Source organism: Zonotrichia leucophrys, chromosome 2 (assembly GCF_028769735.1).
Source record: "Zonotrichia leucophrys gambelii isolate GWCS_2022_RI chromosome 2, RI_Zleu_2.0, whole genome shotgun sequence".
Taxonomy (NCBI): Eukaryota; Metazoa; Chordata; class Aves; order Passeriformes; family Passerellidae; genus Zonotrichia; species Zonotrichia leucophrys.
This window is the reverse complement of record NC_088171.1, coordinates 53,186,604-53,204,651: the sequence shown is the minus strand read 5'-3', so window position 1 is coordinate 53,204,651 and position 18,048 is coordinate 53,186,604. Positions and strand designations below refer to the sequence as shown.

The 18,048-nt window shown below is 40.2% G+C and overlaps 1 protein-coding gene across 7 annotated transcripts in view; it reads left to right on the top strand.

Annotated features, from left to right (window-relative positions):
• HECW1 (HECT, C2 and WW domain containing E3 ubiquitin protein ligase 1) overlaps positions 1–18,048 on the top strand; it is a 252,223-nt gene that overhangs the window by 186,165 nt on the left and 48,010 nt on the right. For all 7 annotated transcript variants that reach the window (XM_064705015.1, XM_064705013.1, XM_064705011.1 and 4 more), the window contains 5 exons: positions 3,611–3,761; positions 8,027–8,157; positions 10,667–10,788; positions 13,657–13,842; positions 14,423–14,557. In XM_064705015.1, the coding sequence (XP_064561085.1) occupies positions 3,611–3,761; positions 8,027–8,157; positions 10,667–10,788; positions 13,657–13,842; positions 14,423–14,557 (725 nt within the window). The remainder of the gene's footprint in view (positions 1–3,610; positions 3,762–8,026; positions 8,158–10,666; positions 10,789–13,656; positions 13,843–14,422; positions 14,558–18,048) is intronic.

Here is an 18,048-nt window from a genome sequence, read left to right as displayed (position 1 = left end):
CTAGAAATTTTTCTTCTCCTTAAATTCAGTATCGTTATCTCAGTGCCTTTAATTACTCCTAATCCTAGATAAATAGGTCTTCAATCATGTGAAAGGAAAGAACTTCATATTTTAAACCCAAGTTATATGATCAAAGCTGGCTTACTTCTCATGTGCAATGTTGGCTTCCAGGTATAAGTAGAGGTGAAGGTAATCTGCCAGTGCTGCAAATTCAGTGTTGACTGATTTTATTTAGGTCATGGAGAATCTTCTGACCAGTCTTCTTTCTCTTTTGAATAGTTTTCTGAATAGCTTGATTTCATCATAACCCCACAACAACTGGCCTTGAGGTGGAAATTTAATTTCAGACAGTTTTATTTGGGAAAATGAAGAGAAGAGATTCCTTATTTATGTAGGAGTTTCCTAATGACGAATCTGAAGGCTAAGTCTGATAGGAGATTAACAGAAGATTTGCGATGTTTGCTCGGCCTCATGACGGCATTACCAGTCACCCCTTATTATGCCTGTGTTTGGAAACCCTACAGAACTGAAGCCAAGAAAAATACATGTGCCCAGTTCAGAGCTGTGCTTTGCCAAAGGTGTGGCTGAGCTTGGAGAGCAAAAGACAATGCATTTTCTTTGTCCTCATGATCCTGCCAGAAAAAGTTGCGTCTTCTGATATAAATCAAAGCAGTTTCAGAGGCTGCTGTGAAATATGACTTGGCTGATGAAGGGGGATCACTGGAGAGCAGAACCAGTACTCCCACATCACTGGCCCATGCTCTAGCATGCTCTTACTGTGAAGGTTAGATAGAGGTTAGTCCTCGTAGTAGTCACAGTCTTATTTTACCTGGAAAACTGAACAAAAGACCCTGAGGAAATTTGGCTGCTTCCTAGATCATCTTTACCCCTAAAGTAGCATGAACGTACTTGAGCACAGCTTGGAAGCAGAGTTCTGCCTGTCTGTTCACCTGTCAGTCTGTTTGTCTCACTGTGCAGGTATCTATCCATCTGTCCATAAATCTGGTATCGTATTCAGGGAGCTTCAGTGACTTGTGTGACTTGCAGGCTGTCTTATGGGAAGGTAGGGAGTACACCTGCTACCTGCGTACAACTAAAGCTGTACCTGCCACCCTCTGACAGCCTTGCCAAGTAACCAAAAGGAATTACTCAGCTGACTAGAAATGCTATTGCAAGGAGCATGAGACACACAGTTTATAATATTTTAGCATGCCAGTTTCAGCCCATGGTTTCAGGTGGACACACCTGTAAAGCAGTGAATAAAGCAACCCTCACTGACAGTGTAGTTCATGTCTGTACATACTGCTGCTGGATGTCTGACACATCCAACAGAGATAGCCTTCCTGAAATAATTCACTTTGACCTCATGTTTTCACTGTGATCTCCAAGCTCTGGACAAGCTTCCTTACTCCTAAGTTTCCAAGTATCATGCTTAGAAGCTTAGGAACTCTAAGTTGTATTTAATTAGTGCAAAACAGCCTGTAGACCTCACGGTGCACAGGGATCTATTATAAAATCTTGGTAGGCTTGTGTAACTGTGTAAACTTGGTTGGCTGTGTGATAATATTTATTCTTGCTAAGTGTTCATCAGCAGGCTTTAGACCAATATGACCAGTTGGTGTCTTCTGTAAGCTGTCTAGAGCGTGCTTCTACAGCACCGCCTACAAGCTTCTAATTCCCTGTCGACCTCTATCATTCTTAACTTGTTACGAGGCGTGGAGTGAGGGCTAGGATTTGTTCTTTGCCAGAAAACAGCAAGGAAAATTAAGATCTTCATGATGTTGAGCTGAATCATCTTTGATCTGGTCAAGGTTATTTCCTGGAGGATACCACAGATAATGCACAGCTCCAGAAGGGCCATTTCCAACCCACAGTGGTGCACCTGCCACCAGTGCCAGCATGCTCAGCAAGGCTCTGGCCTTTGACCTGGCTTATGTGTCAGTCTGATTTACCTCAATGTACATATGTTGTATTTGATGTGCTTTTTTCACTGTCTGATGTTCTTGACGTGGTTTTCACAAAGCTGTGATCTTGTTCTTGAAACAGCTACCACATCTCTGGGAAACTTTACTTGGAGGAGGAAGAGAGAGTCCTCTCCTTAAATAATGTAGTGATTTTCACAGTGAGAGATGCTGCATGCGTGCCCATGGTGTGACTATAGGGTTTGTGTCTTTAAGGACTCTGGTAGCTTTGAAAGAAGCAATGCATGTGTTTATGGCTCTTCCTGTCTTGGAGTCTTACAGAAAATTTCTCCAAGGACTCCCAACACCCATCTTTTAAGGTCTGTGGGATTCAGCTGTCAGGGGCAGGCCATGGTCTTCAGCCAGCCTACACTTGTCTGGGATCAAATATGGGAAGTATTAGGTTTAGTCAGGGCCAACATTCAAAGGATGGGAGCTGATCATGAAGGATAGGTTTCCAAATATAGTAGGAAAAGGTGCAATTTCCATCCTGCTCTTAGAGAATAGGAAATGAAATACATAAAGTATGAAATTCAGATGATCCTGAATTTGATCATAGAAAACCATAGGAGGAGAGAACTCGTCAGGGAAGATGGTATCATAGTAAGAATATGGAAATATGAGGAAGTGTTTGCCCTCAAAGGTAATCACCATATGTGGATTTGTGTGTGAATGCAAGTGAGGTTTGCATTCTGAGCTCGTGTAGAAAGTATGTGCATGTATTTACATAGATGTGCCATCAGCTGATGGGTCATGTGGAAATATGAAACTAGCAAGCCTAATTTATTCCACTTCTCCATTCATTCCAACCAGTTTGACACGTGGCTTTGCTAGCTAACTCACTTCTGACTTTCTTCTGTTACAAACTCTATTTTTTTATCAACATTACCATTTTCCACAAGCCATCATATACCAAATAATTTTTAGTTTTGAATCATGGGAGAAAAATAACAGTAGCAGGAAACAATAATGATAGAAGGCTCAATATTATTCTGCAAACTCTCAATCTAGTTTGCATTTATGACAGCAATTCTCTGTTCAGAGAGATTTCTAAGGTATGTCCAAAGAGTCTGTGATCAGTTTTCAGTGAAGTCTTTAATTGCTGTATGCTGTCCTTTGAAGCCACTTAGCAAAAGGAAGAGAAATAAAGCATATTTGTTCTGAAACATAACAAAAAATAAAAAAATGGGATTTGCCATGTTAGCTCAGATGTAATCTTCATGTAAGGGTCGGTTCTTTGTGGCTACTCCGACCTGCAGTGAATTCAGCCAAACAATATCACAAAATGAAAAATTTCCTCATTCTTTTAAAAATGTAGCCCCTGTGTCACTAGTTTTTCATGTGCTGTGGTAGTGAACTCCATGGCCTACCTGTGTGCTGCGTACGAAATGTTTCTGTATATGCATATTCTGCATATATGTATATATAGACAAGCAAATAATAGATACACACACCTGAATGTGTACTTTGAATATATACACATGGTATGTATTGCATGTAGGCTATATATGTATATATATATATAGTATCTCCTGTGTGTATATACCCTGTCTGTGTACGTGTGTGTGCCTGTACATACCTCCCACACGCAGGCTTTCTGGAAGGCATCCCACTGACAGCATCACCCCTTCCTTTTGTTCCAACCCTAGATTGGGAAGCTCGGATAGACAGCCACGGGAGAGTGTTCTACGTGGACCACGTCAACCGCACCACCACGTGGCAGCGGCCCACGGCCGCGGCAACGCCCGACGGCATCCACAGGTCTGGCTCCATCCAGCAAATGGAGCAGCTGAACCGCCGGTGAGCCTTGGCGCTGGGAGGGGAGGGACTGTTCTTCCAAGGCACGGGGTCACTTCTGCTGCTTAACTGTAGCAGTGCTGTGATGGGTCAGCACCTGGTGCTGTGCTGCAAAGCTTTTCGGGACCTGGCTGGAATTGCTGCCGTGTCCGTGCGGCGTTTCTACCCCAGCTAATTAGGCCTGTTGAAAGGTCTGTCTCCTTTTCCAGGGCAGAGCCCTGCTCTAATAGCACCATGCACATTTCTAGAGGTAGACAGGTCTGCTTAGTGTTGCATTGGGCCCTGTAAATCTGTCAGACCTCTCAATGTCATTTATATTTTAGCTTTGTTTGACTAGTCCACACATCGATTTGTTCATCATTTTCTTCTCATGCTCACTTTTTAGACTGAATTTAAAGGGAAAGAAAAAAAATAAACAGTTGGTCAGAAATCTTCCATTTTTGCTTAAAAAGAAGGTTTGGGGTTTTTTTTAATTCTCTTCTTACTATAATGACGCCATTTCTAGAAAAGGATAAGCAAGACTGAAATTATATTTTAATTATAGCATGTAAAATGCCACAAAAGTTTTTTTGCTTTTTCTTTTGTGCTTAGAGGAAGATCTGTAGCTGAGAGAAGGATGCAGAGTTTAAAAGTGCTCTTTTTGGAGTACTTTGAATAGTTTGGGAGCTGCTGTGCCCTGAATGAGGCAGTCTGGGAGAACTGGGCCAACTTAAACTGACACCTTCAAAACACTCATGAAGAATAATCCTTTTTTTACCAAAATGCATTATTTTGAGTAGTATTTCATAGCATGTGTTAGGTCTTGCAGAAATGAGAGAACCTGCCCAGTATTTGTTTTCATTATACGTTTGCACATAAGCCTCAAGCTGCCATGATAATATAAAAAAAAAACAAACAAACAAACAAAAAAGTAAGAAAGTGAATGTTTAATGTAGATTCTTTTAAGAGATTTACATTACTTCTCTGCCATTTAGCAGTGGTCTTCAAGAGGGATTTTAGCCATGTCAAAGTACAGACTATTTGGCTACCAATTTAAAAAGTTATCTGCCACAGAAACCAGAAAGCTGATGTGGAGATAGATCCTTTTTTTTTTTTTACCTTTTTTTTTCCTTTTTTTTTTTTTTGAGGTTGAGCTCATGGAAGTGCAGAACAACCATGAAAGGAATAAATGTTTATAAGAGTGATTTAATTTACCATTCTGTTAGTTAGAGCAGGTTAGTCATTAAACCAGCTATCACAGCAGAAACTGAAGCGTAGGCATCGTCTTTGTGACCTCCTTCCCTCATATTATTCAGTGTTTTCATGTAGGCTGTCTGTCTTGGGTATTATTTGATTATCACTGGTTTGGGTTGGGAATTGAGACTTAATAAGATTGATACTCTTTGAATCTCTCCGTTTTTAGTATTCATATATCCAGTTACAAAGGGAGAAGTATGGAGTTTCAGCAGTGGCAAATCTCTACTTATGCAAGTTCCATTGGAGACTTTGCAGTTTATTAAACGTGAAATGTCATGGCTTCTTGGGACTAAGGAAAAAAGATGGTGATTCTCTCCTCTCTGCAAGGAGCTCTGTTGATTTGGGAAGTTGAATACAAAGATCTTCTATTGTTACTTGTGAACTTTTCCTAAGATAATAATGAAAGGGATTCGTACTGAATCTCCTGAGCATTTGCCCTGTGGCAAGTAATTTTTGTAGTTTTAACCTGGCTGTTATAATTTTTAAAGTTATTCTAGTCCTAAATCTAATTTCAGGTATTTCATGTCTCCACATTTCAGGAATGTCAGGATAGCTACTTTTCATAGTTATTATCAACACTCCTGAGGATTGGACTTTGTTTTAAGCCCTCATTTTGGAATTCTGTTTTGTTGTGTTTCAAACTTAATGATTTGAAATGTTTTGCAGCAAACACACCTGAGAGCCATTTTAGGTGAGGCAACAGCAAAAATAGACTTGCTGATAGAATTAGCAGCCTGAACTTTTGCTCTAACCTCAAACAAAATTGGACTCAACATCATTCCCAGTTTGAAAAACCTTGGTGACTTTTCTTTAAAACAAATTTACTTTTTTTTGGCTTCCTGGTTTAATTTGTGTAAGGGAATGGAAAGACCAAAATATTACAAGGAAGCTTGGTATTTCCAGCCCAGCCAAAACCACAAAGCTTTGGAAATTCAGCTTGAAAAAAACCCCATAGCTGTGATTAAACCTAGTCCTGCTTTCCTTCTGTGCTCCAAGCTTCCCTTTAGCTGTGTGGGCCACTTGAGAATACAGGGAATGCAAAACAGGAATCCAGGTGCTGGGCAAACACCAAAGAAATATCCTTGCTTCTAATTTTAAAGGCTCTTGCTCATTTTCTGGAGCACTACCTGACTTGCTTCCTTGTTGGTCACGTAGATAACAGCCCTTGTTGTTCAAGCTCTCTTGAAAGGATACTTTGCAGCATATGTATGTTTAGACTTGTCTTTGCATTAGTTTGAAAGATAATAATCAACATAAGAAATTACAACCATCATGGTTAGGACAGCCACAATGTGGTATTTCTTAAGCTCCATTTCTTTGACAAATCACTTTGAAAGGAGACAAATTTCCAGAGGCATTCATTCCCATAACTTTTGCACTTCCACTGTTTTCTCCAATTACTTTGGCATTTTTGGGTATTTATATAAGGTGATTTTATAGTATTGAGATGCAAAAGAAATGCATAGCCTTTTGTTGGCATACAGCTGCTGTTGCTCTTTGAGGTTTACCAGTGGGGATTTTCTACCATCTAATTAAATTGAAGGTACAGGGTTTTTCTATATGTGTGCTTATATCCCTTGATTATATGAACTTGGGGGATTTTGTCGTTGGTTTTTCCTTTCCTTTCTATTGCATGTGGGTGTTGTAAAACTCCTGCAGTACTGGAATGGAAAGTTCATTCAGTTGCCTGCAGTCAAGTGAATAAAGCTGCAAAATGTAGGTCTAAAACCAGAGGGTTTAAAACTGCAGTAAATTCATGCTGTTGCAATACCTGCTATCAGAATTTCTTTGTAAAGATGGATGTTTTCTTAAACTATCAAAATATGCACTAAATGTAGCTTTAAATGACTAAGCAATGGAGGGAGACACATAGCATTGTGAAAGTTTAGTATAAATCTATTAAAATTTTAATTACTTTTTCTTAATTATCTCCAGCCCTTTCGCTTAAGATTGGCTTGCAGTGAGCTACTGGAGATTATGTCTTTTGAGATATCAAAAAGCCAAACCCTTACTCTTGTCTTTGATGATCCTGTGTCACTTTGAGGATCTTACTCATGGCTAATTTCTATTTGGAATAAAGTGTGCATTAACAAATAAAGAGACAGAAAGTAAGTAAAAATCTCTAAGTCGGATCTTGAGCTGAGGAAAGCAAAGAGTGTAAGTCAGAAAAATTAAAGACAAACAATGCTGGATCACATTAAAAGCAGGCAGCAAAGCCATCCTCTTTCAAATACGCACGGAAATGCCATGAAGAAAGAAGGATTAAAAATATCAGGATGGCATAAAAGCTAGTTAAAATAATTAAGAAAGTCTGTTTTCTAGCTTTGCTTTTCTTTCTCTTTCTAGTTCTTTCTTTCTTATTATGCTTTTTCTTCTTTCTTTCTGTATAAAATGCATTTATGATACACGTAAGACGTGGTCATAATTTGCCAGTAAAACCAAAGAAAACATGTTCATCAATTTATCTGTCACTATGAGTGAACAAGTTAAGGAGAATTTGATTTCTGTAGTGTGAATTCAACACACTCCAGGCTATTTTTTCTTCATCACGAAAAGATTATTTATTTTCAGGATTCAGGATGCACATCCAGTAATTTAATAAGAAAGACTGAAGGTTACCCAATGCATCAGAGGATTGGTCCTTACTTCATTGGTTATGCTTCTATAAGGCTAAATGAGAGGAGGGACCATGATCCGCCTCTAGTTTTGGGTTCCAGGTGTCCAGATGTTTTAAAGGCACGTAGCACCATGCAGCCTAAATATGTGTTTAAAGTTTGGGTATTGCCTACTTGGCACCTGCTGTGGCTGTTTGTCAGTCACTAAGAAATGCCAAGTTTGCAGAGTGCTGGCTGGCCCAAGTGTGAGCAGCTGCACCAGCTGCAAGAGAAGAGTCAGCTGTGCTCTTACTCTCTTGTACACAGAAGATGGAAATATTGGGATCATTCAGAAACAGTGCTCATTGTTAAAGCAGAAAGCAACAGAAGGCACCTCTGTTACTAAATCTCATTGTTCCTTTCTATGAATGTATCTAGGTACCAAAACATCCAGCGAACCATCGCAACAGAGAGGACTGAAGATGATGCTGTGGTAAACAACAGGGTGGAGAGAGTTCCCACTGGAGGAGGAAGTGACTCTGAGGCAGAGCCTTCCCAGCCAAGCCCAGGTATGGGGCAGCAAAGCTGCTGAGTGGCATGTTCAGTGCCATTCTGTTCTGAGGAAATCTGCATTTCCAGGAGAGACTGTAATTTTATTATACCAGTTTGAAAAACCTAATTAAAAAAAAAAAAAAAAGGACTTGAAGATACAGTTTTTAATGTGAAGCTACAAGCACAATTCTGGATACAATGGTTTCAGTTGTTCTTTAGCAGCTACTCAGACAGACAAAGCATTTTTACCTTAGTAAATGGCCATTTGAAACTAAAAAGAAGGAGGCATTTTGCAACTACTAGGTCAATACTGTTCACCTAGTAGTTGCAAAAATAGTGCTGTCTTATTTTTGTGGCTGTGTGATTTGTAGCGTGGGACATTTGCAGTTTATTTTTGCTAGGCTTGGCTTCTGCACTGCCACACTAGTCCATGTGGTTGCACCTGCAGCAGCCCTGGCATCATGCATGAAATACTTTTGGTTTTTAAAGGTGTGGTTTTGTGATAGCTGTGAGCTGACCTAAGTGTGGGCTGTCACCAAAGAAGGCACAGCTGTCTTTTTGCTCACCACTAATTTATGTGACAGGACCCCATACCAGAGCTGAGAAGTGAACTGCCTGAAAAATAGCCTGGCTTCTTGTCCTTGTCATTTACAGCCAGATTGGATCTTTCATCTGGCTTGTTAGATAAGGAGCAAGAGTGAGGGTCACTACAAAGCAGAAGAGGAAAATGTGTACCCAAGGCAGGATGGGTTGGCAGGGGTCTCTTCTACTCTTTTTGGTGGTAGTCACACTCCTACCAAAGATGTTTTCTCAAAACATTTGGGAAACCATAGTCTTAAGTGTTTGTTTCAAGTAGGAAGCAATCAGTCTAGTGCCACTATGCAATTTGAGACCATGCAAAAACAACTCCCTGCCAGCAAAATGATTGACCAGTTGTCTTCCTTTGGATCATTCTTGCCTCCACCAAACTTTGTGTTCTGTATTGTCTGCAATGAGTAAATCCAACTTCTTGCTATCCTTTTGCCATCCCTCTGTAAATAGGATTGGTAACGGGAAAGAACCAGCACAGTGTCTGCTTGAATTTTCTTAGTTTTCCATGTTGAATAGGAAAAAAATACATAGAGAAATAATAAAATTTTAACAAGTTTAGAAAAATATTCTATTTTGCTTGTTTTGATCCATTACGATTTTTAATTTGAAAATCAGTTTTGGCCAAGGATGTTAAACATTTGATGCTCAAGTTTCCTTGTCATCTTTTGTATTGCAATTAAAGAGGGACTTCTACCTACAGTGGATCTTATAAGGAAAACCCAGTTGTCTATGTTAGGGAAGTGGAAATGAGGTAGACATTGAATTATTAGTATTTATAAGTAATGTAGCCATTACTTGTAATAGGTATGATCATTTAGTATCATGGACAATAAAACAGTAATTTAATAGGAGTTACCACCCCTAAGTATTTTGTTCAGTTTATTATTTACCATGCACTCTTTTGTTTTAAACCCAAAGAGCTAATCAGTGTGATGAATGTTACCATAAGTTATTAGGAAATGGTTTTTGCTATAGATAATTGCTTTGCTTTTGGAAAAAAACATCAATATTGTGTAAAATTCCAAGAATTAGAAGGTCAATGATGGTGTAAACACATTAGGGAAAGAAAAAGCTGCAGTATTATACATTTGTTATTTGTCTTTTAATTTAAATGAAAAATATCAGAAGGAATACAATTAAGGCACATTAATCCAGGTTCTAAGTCAGTATAAATCAGTTTAACTCCAGAAACTGATCCAGTCTGCAGTTTTCAATGGATAAAATAATGTATGCAGCAAGAAGAAAAAAGTTATAACTAATAAGAAAAAAAAAGTGAATTTTATTTATTCTGTTGATGACATCTGCATCCAATTTTCTTGGACTGCAAATAAAACGTAGTTTTATTTTAAAATGCCAGAACACCATAGCCATAATTCAATGGTAGGAAGAATTTTTCTGGTAGCTAAAGAGCATCAAGAGTTTCTACCTCTACAGAGTTACATTCTCAGTGCTCAGTTGTGCTCCTGTGCTTCATTAATTGATACAGGTTAAAAATAATGCAGTTGTGTCTGGTTTACCATACAAGTCCCCAAAACCTTGGACTTGTCAAAACCAGTGAAATTAAAGTAAAGTGTAATGCTGGATTGGGAGATCAGATTTCTCTAAAATCAGCTGCAGGGGAAACCAAACTGAACCAAACCATCAGCTGGTGAAAACTGCTGTGGTCACATTATACCTGGGGACAGCAGCAGACTTCACACAGAGTTTCATAAGCTACAGTTCAGGAAACCATCCAGCTCCTGCACTGCATCACTAAGCATAAGGACATCCATCAGTTTGCTTGTCTTGGGAGTGCCAAGCTAAGTGCATTGGGGAGGTGGTGGCATTTTTATATCATCACTTCTGCAGCTGTTTCTGAAAGGTTAAATAATAGACTGTGCTTGCCACTACATTAATAAGATTCTGTGTCTTGTTTTTTTGGGGTTTTTTGTTCAGAGATTAGGAGGGAAGGTTCCCTTTCTCCTGTGAATTCTCAAAAAATCACCTTGTTGCTGCAGTCTCCAGCTGTGAAGTTCATCACCAATCCCGAGTTCTTCACTGTGCTGCATGCAAACTATGTGAGTAACTATGATTTGCTCTCCCACACTACTGACTTTTGAGTCCCAGTGCTGTGTCCCAGACCTGCATGGAGAATGCACAGTGAATCTGAACTGTGTGACTTGGGGCTCAGTTGTCATTTCTGAGCCCCAGACCAGGTTGGGACACCACAGCCAGGCTGCTCCAGGGAGGCTCTTGCTGGGATTCTGCCTGACATGGAGTGTCCATGGTACAGAGCAGCTCATTAATGTTACCCTCCCAGAACAAGCAGGAACCCTTGGTTTCAGATTGGTTGATTCTGTTGTCTGTTCCTGCAGGCAGTGAAGTTGTTGTCTTTTGATCCAACACCCAAAGAAATCTTACTCAGATACCACCAAGTCTTACTCAGATATCACCAAGGGAAACAGAGGGAAAAAAATTAACTCTTGCAATTTGCACTCCCACAATAGGGACAGGCACAACTGAGTGAAAGAAATACTGACTTGTGTCAGTGTAGCTATTTTGGGAAAAGCACAAATAAAAACAAATTTTCAAAATTCAAATAACTTTTTTTTTTCCAATAATGAAGTAAAACCAAACATTTTCTTGCAAACCTGGAGGGGAGTGGAGAAAATGCAGTATCAGGAAGAAGCAGATAGGGCAGTCCCACAAGGAGATGCAGTCCTAGTTTGCCATATCTGGAATTTAGTTCAACAAGGCATCTAAATGTGACTTTTGCCTATTTGGGAAGTCATCCATTTCTGGGTAGCAATGACCTTCCTGTTCAAAAGGAAGAGAAGGTAAAACACTGAGAGTTGCCTCAGCACAGCCTTTTAGCTGACTGCAGACATCAGGTTTTGGCTGTGGCACTTGGTGGATTGAAGCCAGCCATCCATCTCCAAGCATCTGCCAGAGATTATCACCCATGAGATCCTGACAAGGAAGGGATGTGTTAACTCATCTGACATTCCCTGAACTAGGTTGTGGAGTGCAGATAATTTCTTCCATTAGCAGGGTGATATATGATGATTTATAGCTGGGAGCAATGTAATTTTTGAGCAGCATGGTTGTTGGAAAAATGAGCAACTGATTCCATAGTTGTGTAAAGAAAGCTCACAAGAGACTAAATCCCAATTTTATTAGTCACTGAAACTAAAAAAGCAGAAAGAGGCCTTCAGTTTTATCTTAAAAACTTGTCTCTAATGTGAGGACCAGAACAATCTATTAAAACATCTGTGAAATGGTCCTGCAGATACCACTTGTACAGGAATAATTGCCCACATAACTTTTGCCTTAACAAGAGTGTAATATTTTAACCACAAGCTCCTATTAAAATTTCAAGCTATTAATTATACCACTGAAGTTGGGATTGGAAAATATTATCCAGCAGTTAGAATTAAAAGGGAAAAGCTCTCATTTTTCAGATATTTTATTTCCATTAAGAGATAAAACTACATTGCACTCTTTGTTTCCCTAGTGCATCTTAGAGATATTCAAGCCAGTCATTGATCATACATTAGATCAAAATACAACTTTTGTTGTGCAGTAGCCTGGGATCTTAAAAATCTGTGACCATGAAGCTTTCCTGGGTTATAAGCAGGTCATATCTTCAGGGCAGAGATCATATCTCTGTGATTTCATAACATTTACCAGCCCTTGCCATAATTAGGGACCTTGCGCTACAGGGAGTATTCTCAGTGGTGTCGCCACAATAAATCCTTACATAATAAAGATTATACCTGTAGATGTTTTATTGAATTATGGTGGTTAAAGTGCACTAAACACGCATCAAAAAAAGAGAATTCAAAGCTGCTGGGTCAGATTCTCTGGATATATTCCAGGTCTGCACAGTGGACCTCACTTTACTTAAGACAGGAGTCCTACAGTGGTCTTTATTACTCTAACAACTAATCAATCCTTCGGGCTGACCAGCAAACTAAGACACTCATTTTCTCTCTAGTAAAAAGTTCAGGAGATTTTTGTGAAGTTTTCTACTCTGTCTTAAGGAGCTTTTTCCCTGAAGTGAAGGATTCAAAGAGTAGCCTGTGAATGGGCCTGTGTGTTGTTAGCATAAGTATTATTTTGTGATGCTCTATCATTGAACACACTGAACAACACACGTTGAACAACAAATACAGTTCACTGGGCCCCTATTCTGCAATCAGAGCAGTTCACTCCCTTGAGCTGCCTCAGGCCACATTCCCCTAGAGGTGTATTTAGTGCCCATTGTGAGATACAACTCACTGCCTGAGGGGTGGCATTCATTGGGCTCATGGAAGTGTCTCCAGCTGAGAGCCTCTACATCATCTGCAAGCTTTGTAGTCATAGCAGAAACAAATACTCCATTCCAGCAAACAATTCACATATTCCAAAAATAGGCAATTAAAAAGTGTCTGCTCCTGTCCTGTGGCTGTACAGTCACCATAAAATAGGTAGCAAGCTCACATGGAGACATCTGCACTGGGGTCCTCTTAAGTTCATGAGTCCTATCATGCACATCTTGATTTCAATTATAGCAAAAATAGATGTTCACAGCTGTGTTTGCATCTCTCTGGCGCTGCTGAGGCACACAAGCAGTGTTTCTGTCAACCAATAAAAGCAATGAAAGGGTCAACTACATGCACCTTGGGTGTGTGATGTTTCAGCTGACCATTTTTTAAGTGCATTAAAAAGGCAGTTCTTACACAAGCTAACTGTGCATAATGTGTGGGATGTTTCACTTTCCAGATTGTATTTCTTAATTCTGCATATGCGTGTAAAAATGTCATTGAAATCAAAACAAAGAGGTGGAAGTGTTTCTCGATTCCAACAGGATTTGTTTCAGTACTTTGGGCATGTGGCCAATGAAATAACCAAATATGTTTTGACATCAGAACTGGCTTTCTTCCCTTCTGTCATCCATCTCACAGAGTGCCTATCGAGTCTTCACCAACAGTACCTGCTTGAAGCACATGATTCTGAAGATTCGTAGAGATGCTCGTAATTTTGAGCGGTATCAGCACAACAGAGACCTAGTAAATTTTATCAACATGTTTGCTGATACCCGACTGGAGCTTCCTCGTGGCTGGGAAATAAAAACTGACCAGCAGGGCAAGGTAAGAGTGCCAACAAAACTAATCACTTGTTTAACACAGCACATCAGACTACATGATTATTAAAAGTTCCTTCCTTCTTGACTCATAATCAGTAAAGGTTTTGTTTAAACAACACAAGCAGCAAGGAGAGTTATTTTAGAAGTAGGAAAAAAGCTTCAAAGTTTCAAAGCATTTCTGGCTTTCTGTAGAATATTGTACCAAAGCAAAGCAGCATTGGACTGACAACAAAGTTTGAGCCAGAGTAGATCTGTTGTGACTGCAAAATTTGACTCAGTGTCTCTACCTCGAATTAAGCTTTGCTGACTGACTTCTGGATCCACCAAATAGGTTAAAGCAGCATTTCCCAATAACATTATTCTCTCCTGTGTTGTGTACATCATGGCCATTACACATGATTTTGGTCTACACAGCTTCAGATGTTTTCTAAGAGCTATTCTAGCTTTGAGTAGGCCAGTTGAGTCTTGTTGTTTGCAGGTGCCTTCCATGGACTATACTTATCCAAGGTTGCCAGTGGTTTTCCTGCTGTGTTCCCACAGGCTTGTCAGTCTTATTAAAGAAACCATTGTTTTTTGTGTTTCAGTCTTTCTTTGTTGACCACAACAGCCGTGCTACCACCTTCATAGATCCCAGGATCCCGCTGCAGAATGGGCGTCTCCCAAATCACCTGACTCACCGGCAACATCTCCAGCGGCTCCGTAGCTACAGCGCTGGAGAGGTAACTCATATCAATTCAGGAACTTCTGACAGCAGTCTTCTCTAGAATTATAAGAACTTCTTTTATTTTAAAAGCATTGAAACAGACTGTCTTGCAAATGTCTATCTTCCAAAGACAATAAGTGATTCTCTTTTTTTTGTCTTTCTGAAGGGTGTATTTCAGAGCTTGCTGGTTTATATCTTGATGGTTTTCAGAATAAAATAATAAACAAGAAAGCATAACTGAAGTGATGGCAGAATAGATTTTTAAAGAAGAATCCATATTTGACATCCTGGCCTTGCATTACTTAAGTTATTCATTAAATTTTTTATAGTCTTATAAAAAAATGAAGAAACATATGACTATAGTCATATAGTCATATGTTTCTTCATTCCCCACTGTGACACTGTGCTCTGAAAAGATAGACTCCCTGGAAGTAGTGCAGTACTGTATGCTGAGGTTTGCTTTCCCAGCTTTCAGTCACATTAGATACCTTTCCTGTATATCATGGGGATGATTTTTATCACTGAGGGCCCTGGACAGGATTGAAAGAAGCATACATACTATGTTTGCATTGTGGATTTAAGTAGGAAGAAGTACCAGCAATCATATTCTTCATACAGCAAATCCATACAGTTAAACATTTGTAAAGATTGTTGCTGAATAGAACTGGACATGAACTACGGTGAAAGGATATTCCTCTTCCACAAAAATATCCAGAGAAATGCTTGTGAAATTAGCATCAAAATTTATTGCAGCAGGACCAGTCTGAATACCTCTCACTGCCAGGAGGATTGGGATTAGGAGCTAAAGAGGGTGTCAGGTCAGTTCTTCACGACCAAAGGCAAACCAGGCGTGAGTATCTTGGGCATGTTCTCTCCATCTTGGGTGAATACAGCACCATATTTTCTGAAGATAGATGTGTATCAATGGATCTGTTTCAGTCATATCTTCCCGCCAGCTTAGAAACTTCCCTCTGTCAGCAGCCCTCAGTTTAGTGTTGCAGCTGGGATTGAATTACTGGCATGACTGTGGTTTGGTTGCTACCTGCACCCTAATTCTTGCTTGGACCCGTGCTTGCCTGAGGCTTGCTTGCAAATTTGCCGTGTCAGGGACAGAAACACCCCTGAACAACTCAGATGACCTGGCCCAAAAATACTCTTGGTTTTGCAAGCACTGGCAAGGCTGGCAAGGAGCAATATGCAATAAACACCAAAAAGGCCAGTAAAGGGTAGGAAATCAAAAGTATTGAATACTTTTGAGTAATGATTATCTAGGGAAGTGAAAAACTGTTCTTTGAGGCCACTGTTCTGGCATGATCAGCCAATGAAATAGTCACCTCCCAGTCTTGGTGGCCCAGGTCCCACAGTGCTTCTACGCCTTTGTCATAGCCAGACTTCTTTGTTGTAGTCAAGTAGTTTCCCATGTGGAAGTATCTGCTGCTGCACTGGAAGGACTCCCATTGATTTCCAAGGACTTTGGATTGGTGCCTAAAAGTCCCTCATTTACAAGTGTAAAATATTCAACCCTTCGCAGCCCAGTCCATTTATTAAGAGCCTCATGTTCCATGCCATTTTCTCCGAGTGCATTGGGATGCTCTTTGGCCTATAAATCATGTCTGTAGCCTCACATGTGGGGCTTTGTCCTGGCCATGTGTCAGCTGTCTGCAGTCTTGCTGTTTCTTTGCTGAGCAGATGGTATGGCCTCTGGAAGCTGTCACCAGGACAGTATGAAGGACCACGAAGGACAGCTCACCAGTTTTCAGTGTTATTTGCATGTGTCAAAGAAGCCTGAAGGACATCAGAATAGTGAAGTTGTGGTTGGCAGAGAGGGCACAGAAAAGAGCCAGGGTAATAAAATAAAGGACCTCTGCAAAAACTTCCACTGTTCTGTGTAGATTACTGATATTAAATGGTATTATATATTAATTTGAAAAAAAATGCTACAAGTTCTTTATTAAGCACTTATTTAAGGGTTATCAATCTTTTACAGGAGAAAGGTGGTTGTTGCTGCTCTTAGTTACCTGATTTTTGGAAGGAAAGATCAGGTAGCTGTAGTGGCCATCAGTAACTAAAGTATAGGTCACTAAGTGATTCCTTTCCTTCTGCCACTTCTATAAACAGAACAGTTTGTAAGCACTTTCCATTCCCTCTAAAGGACTTCCCATCTGCAGTGAAAGTCAACATCCATGATTACAGGGTAGAGATTTTGAAGACAGCAAGAGGAAGGAGGTGCAGAGAAGGTGCTGGAATATGGCAGTATATACATCTCCTTACCAACCCAAACCATAACAAGCAAGTAGAAGGATTCAAATGGGCCTCTGAAATCCAGTGGCAATATAAAACCCAGGAAAAGGTATCACATCTTGAAGGCTCATCTGGTAGTTTGGACTCTCCACTCTGGTTGCAACATCCCAGTATCAATATCAAAGCTGTTAAAACCTGACATAAATCTGTCAGTTACTCTGCACTACATGAACCAGGTCACTAAATCATTAGAGGAGTCACTCTTTATTTTTTATTAGAGAATAATGAGCTAATCAAAATTAAATTGTTCAGTTGGAAAGTTAAAGTAGACAAGACGATTGTGACTGAACACTAAATTGGAGCAATCAATTGTTTTCTATTAGCTAAGAGTGGGAAGAAAATTGTGAGCAAAATAGAAGTTAATTAGAGGGCTGGGAATTTTCCCATTGTGTTGCAGGGAAAAATTGTTTGGAGGTGTAAATGTGCAAAGACCAAACACAGCATGAGCAATGCCTAGGGATGGTGATGAAGAGAATTACATCACCAGTTTATTGAGGTGTGTACCCAACTGGATTCTTACAATGTCAAGATAACTTTAGCTGTTAAACCAGAACTGGAAAGATGGGAAGAGGGGAGCGAAAGTTTCTTTTCACAGGCACTATACACATTTCCTTCCAAAATTCTTGCTCCAGGAGAAATATGTCCAGGCACTGGAAAGCTGAAAAAAGGAATGATAACAAGAGCGAGAGGAGGATCCGGGCCCAGGCTGGGCAGAAGTACCATGCAGTTCCCAAGTGATGAGCAAATAACACCTCGTGCTAATTTTTATGGGAGATACATGTTTAACTCCTCTGTTACTCCTCCCTTTCCCCTTTCTGTCTTCTGGTCAGTAAAATTATGAGTAGCAACAAGGCCTTAGGATTTGTCTTTGTCAAGGATGAGTCAGCAATCACCTTTAAAAACAGGCTCAGCCACCATCTGCATTCCCTTGCAAGTCTGTTCTACAGGGACCTGAGGAATAGGCATCCTCACCTGAACTCCAGGGCCCCCTGGAAGTGAAGAAGCTGAGCCCAACAAAGCCTTAGCAGCCTCCCACACATCCTACCTAGTACAGCTGGTCCTGGGGCAGCGTGTGATGCTGGCCATGCTGCCAACAGACAGCCCAGGAAATGTCTGCTCCACATGCCCACTGTGGCAGTGCATGACAGGGCACCTCTTGCACCCTTGCAAGGTTCTCCCCTGTGCCACAGCATGGAGTGAATGCTG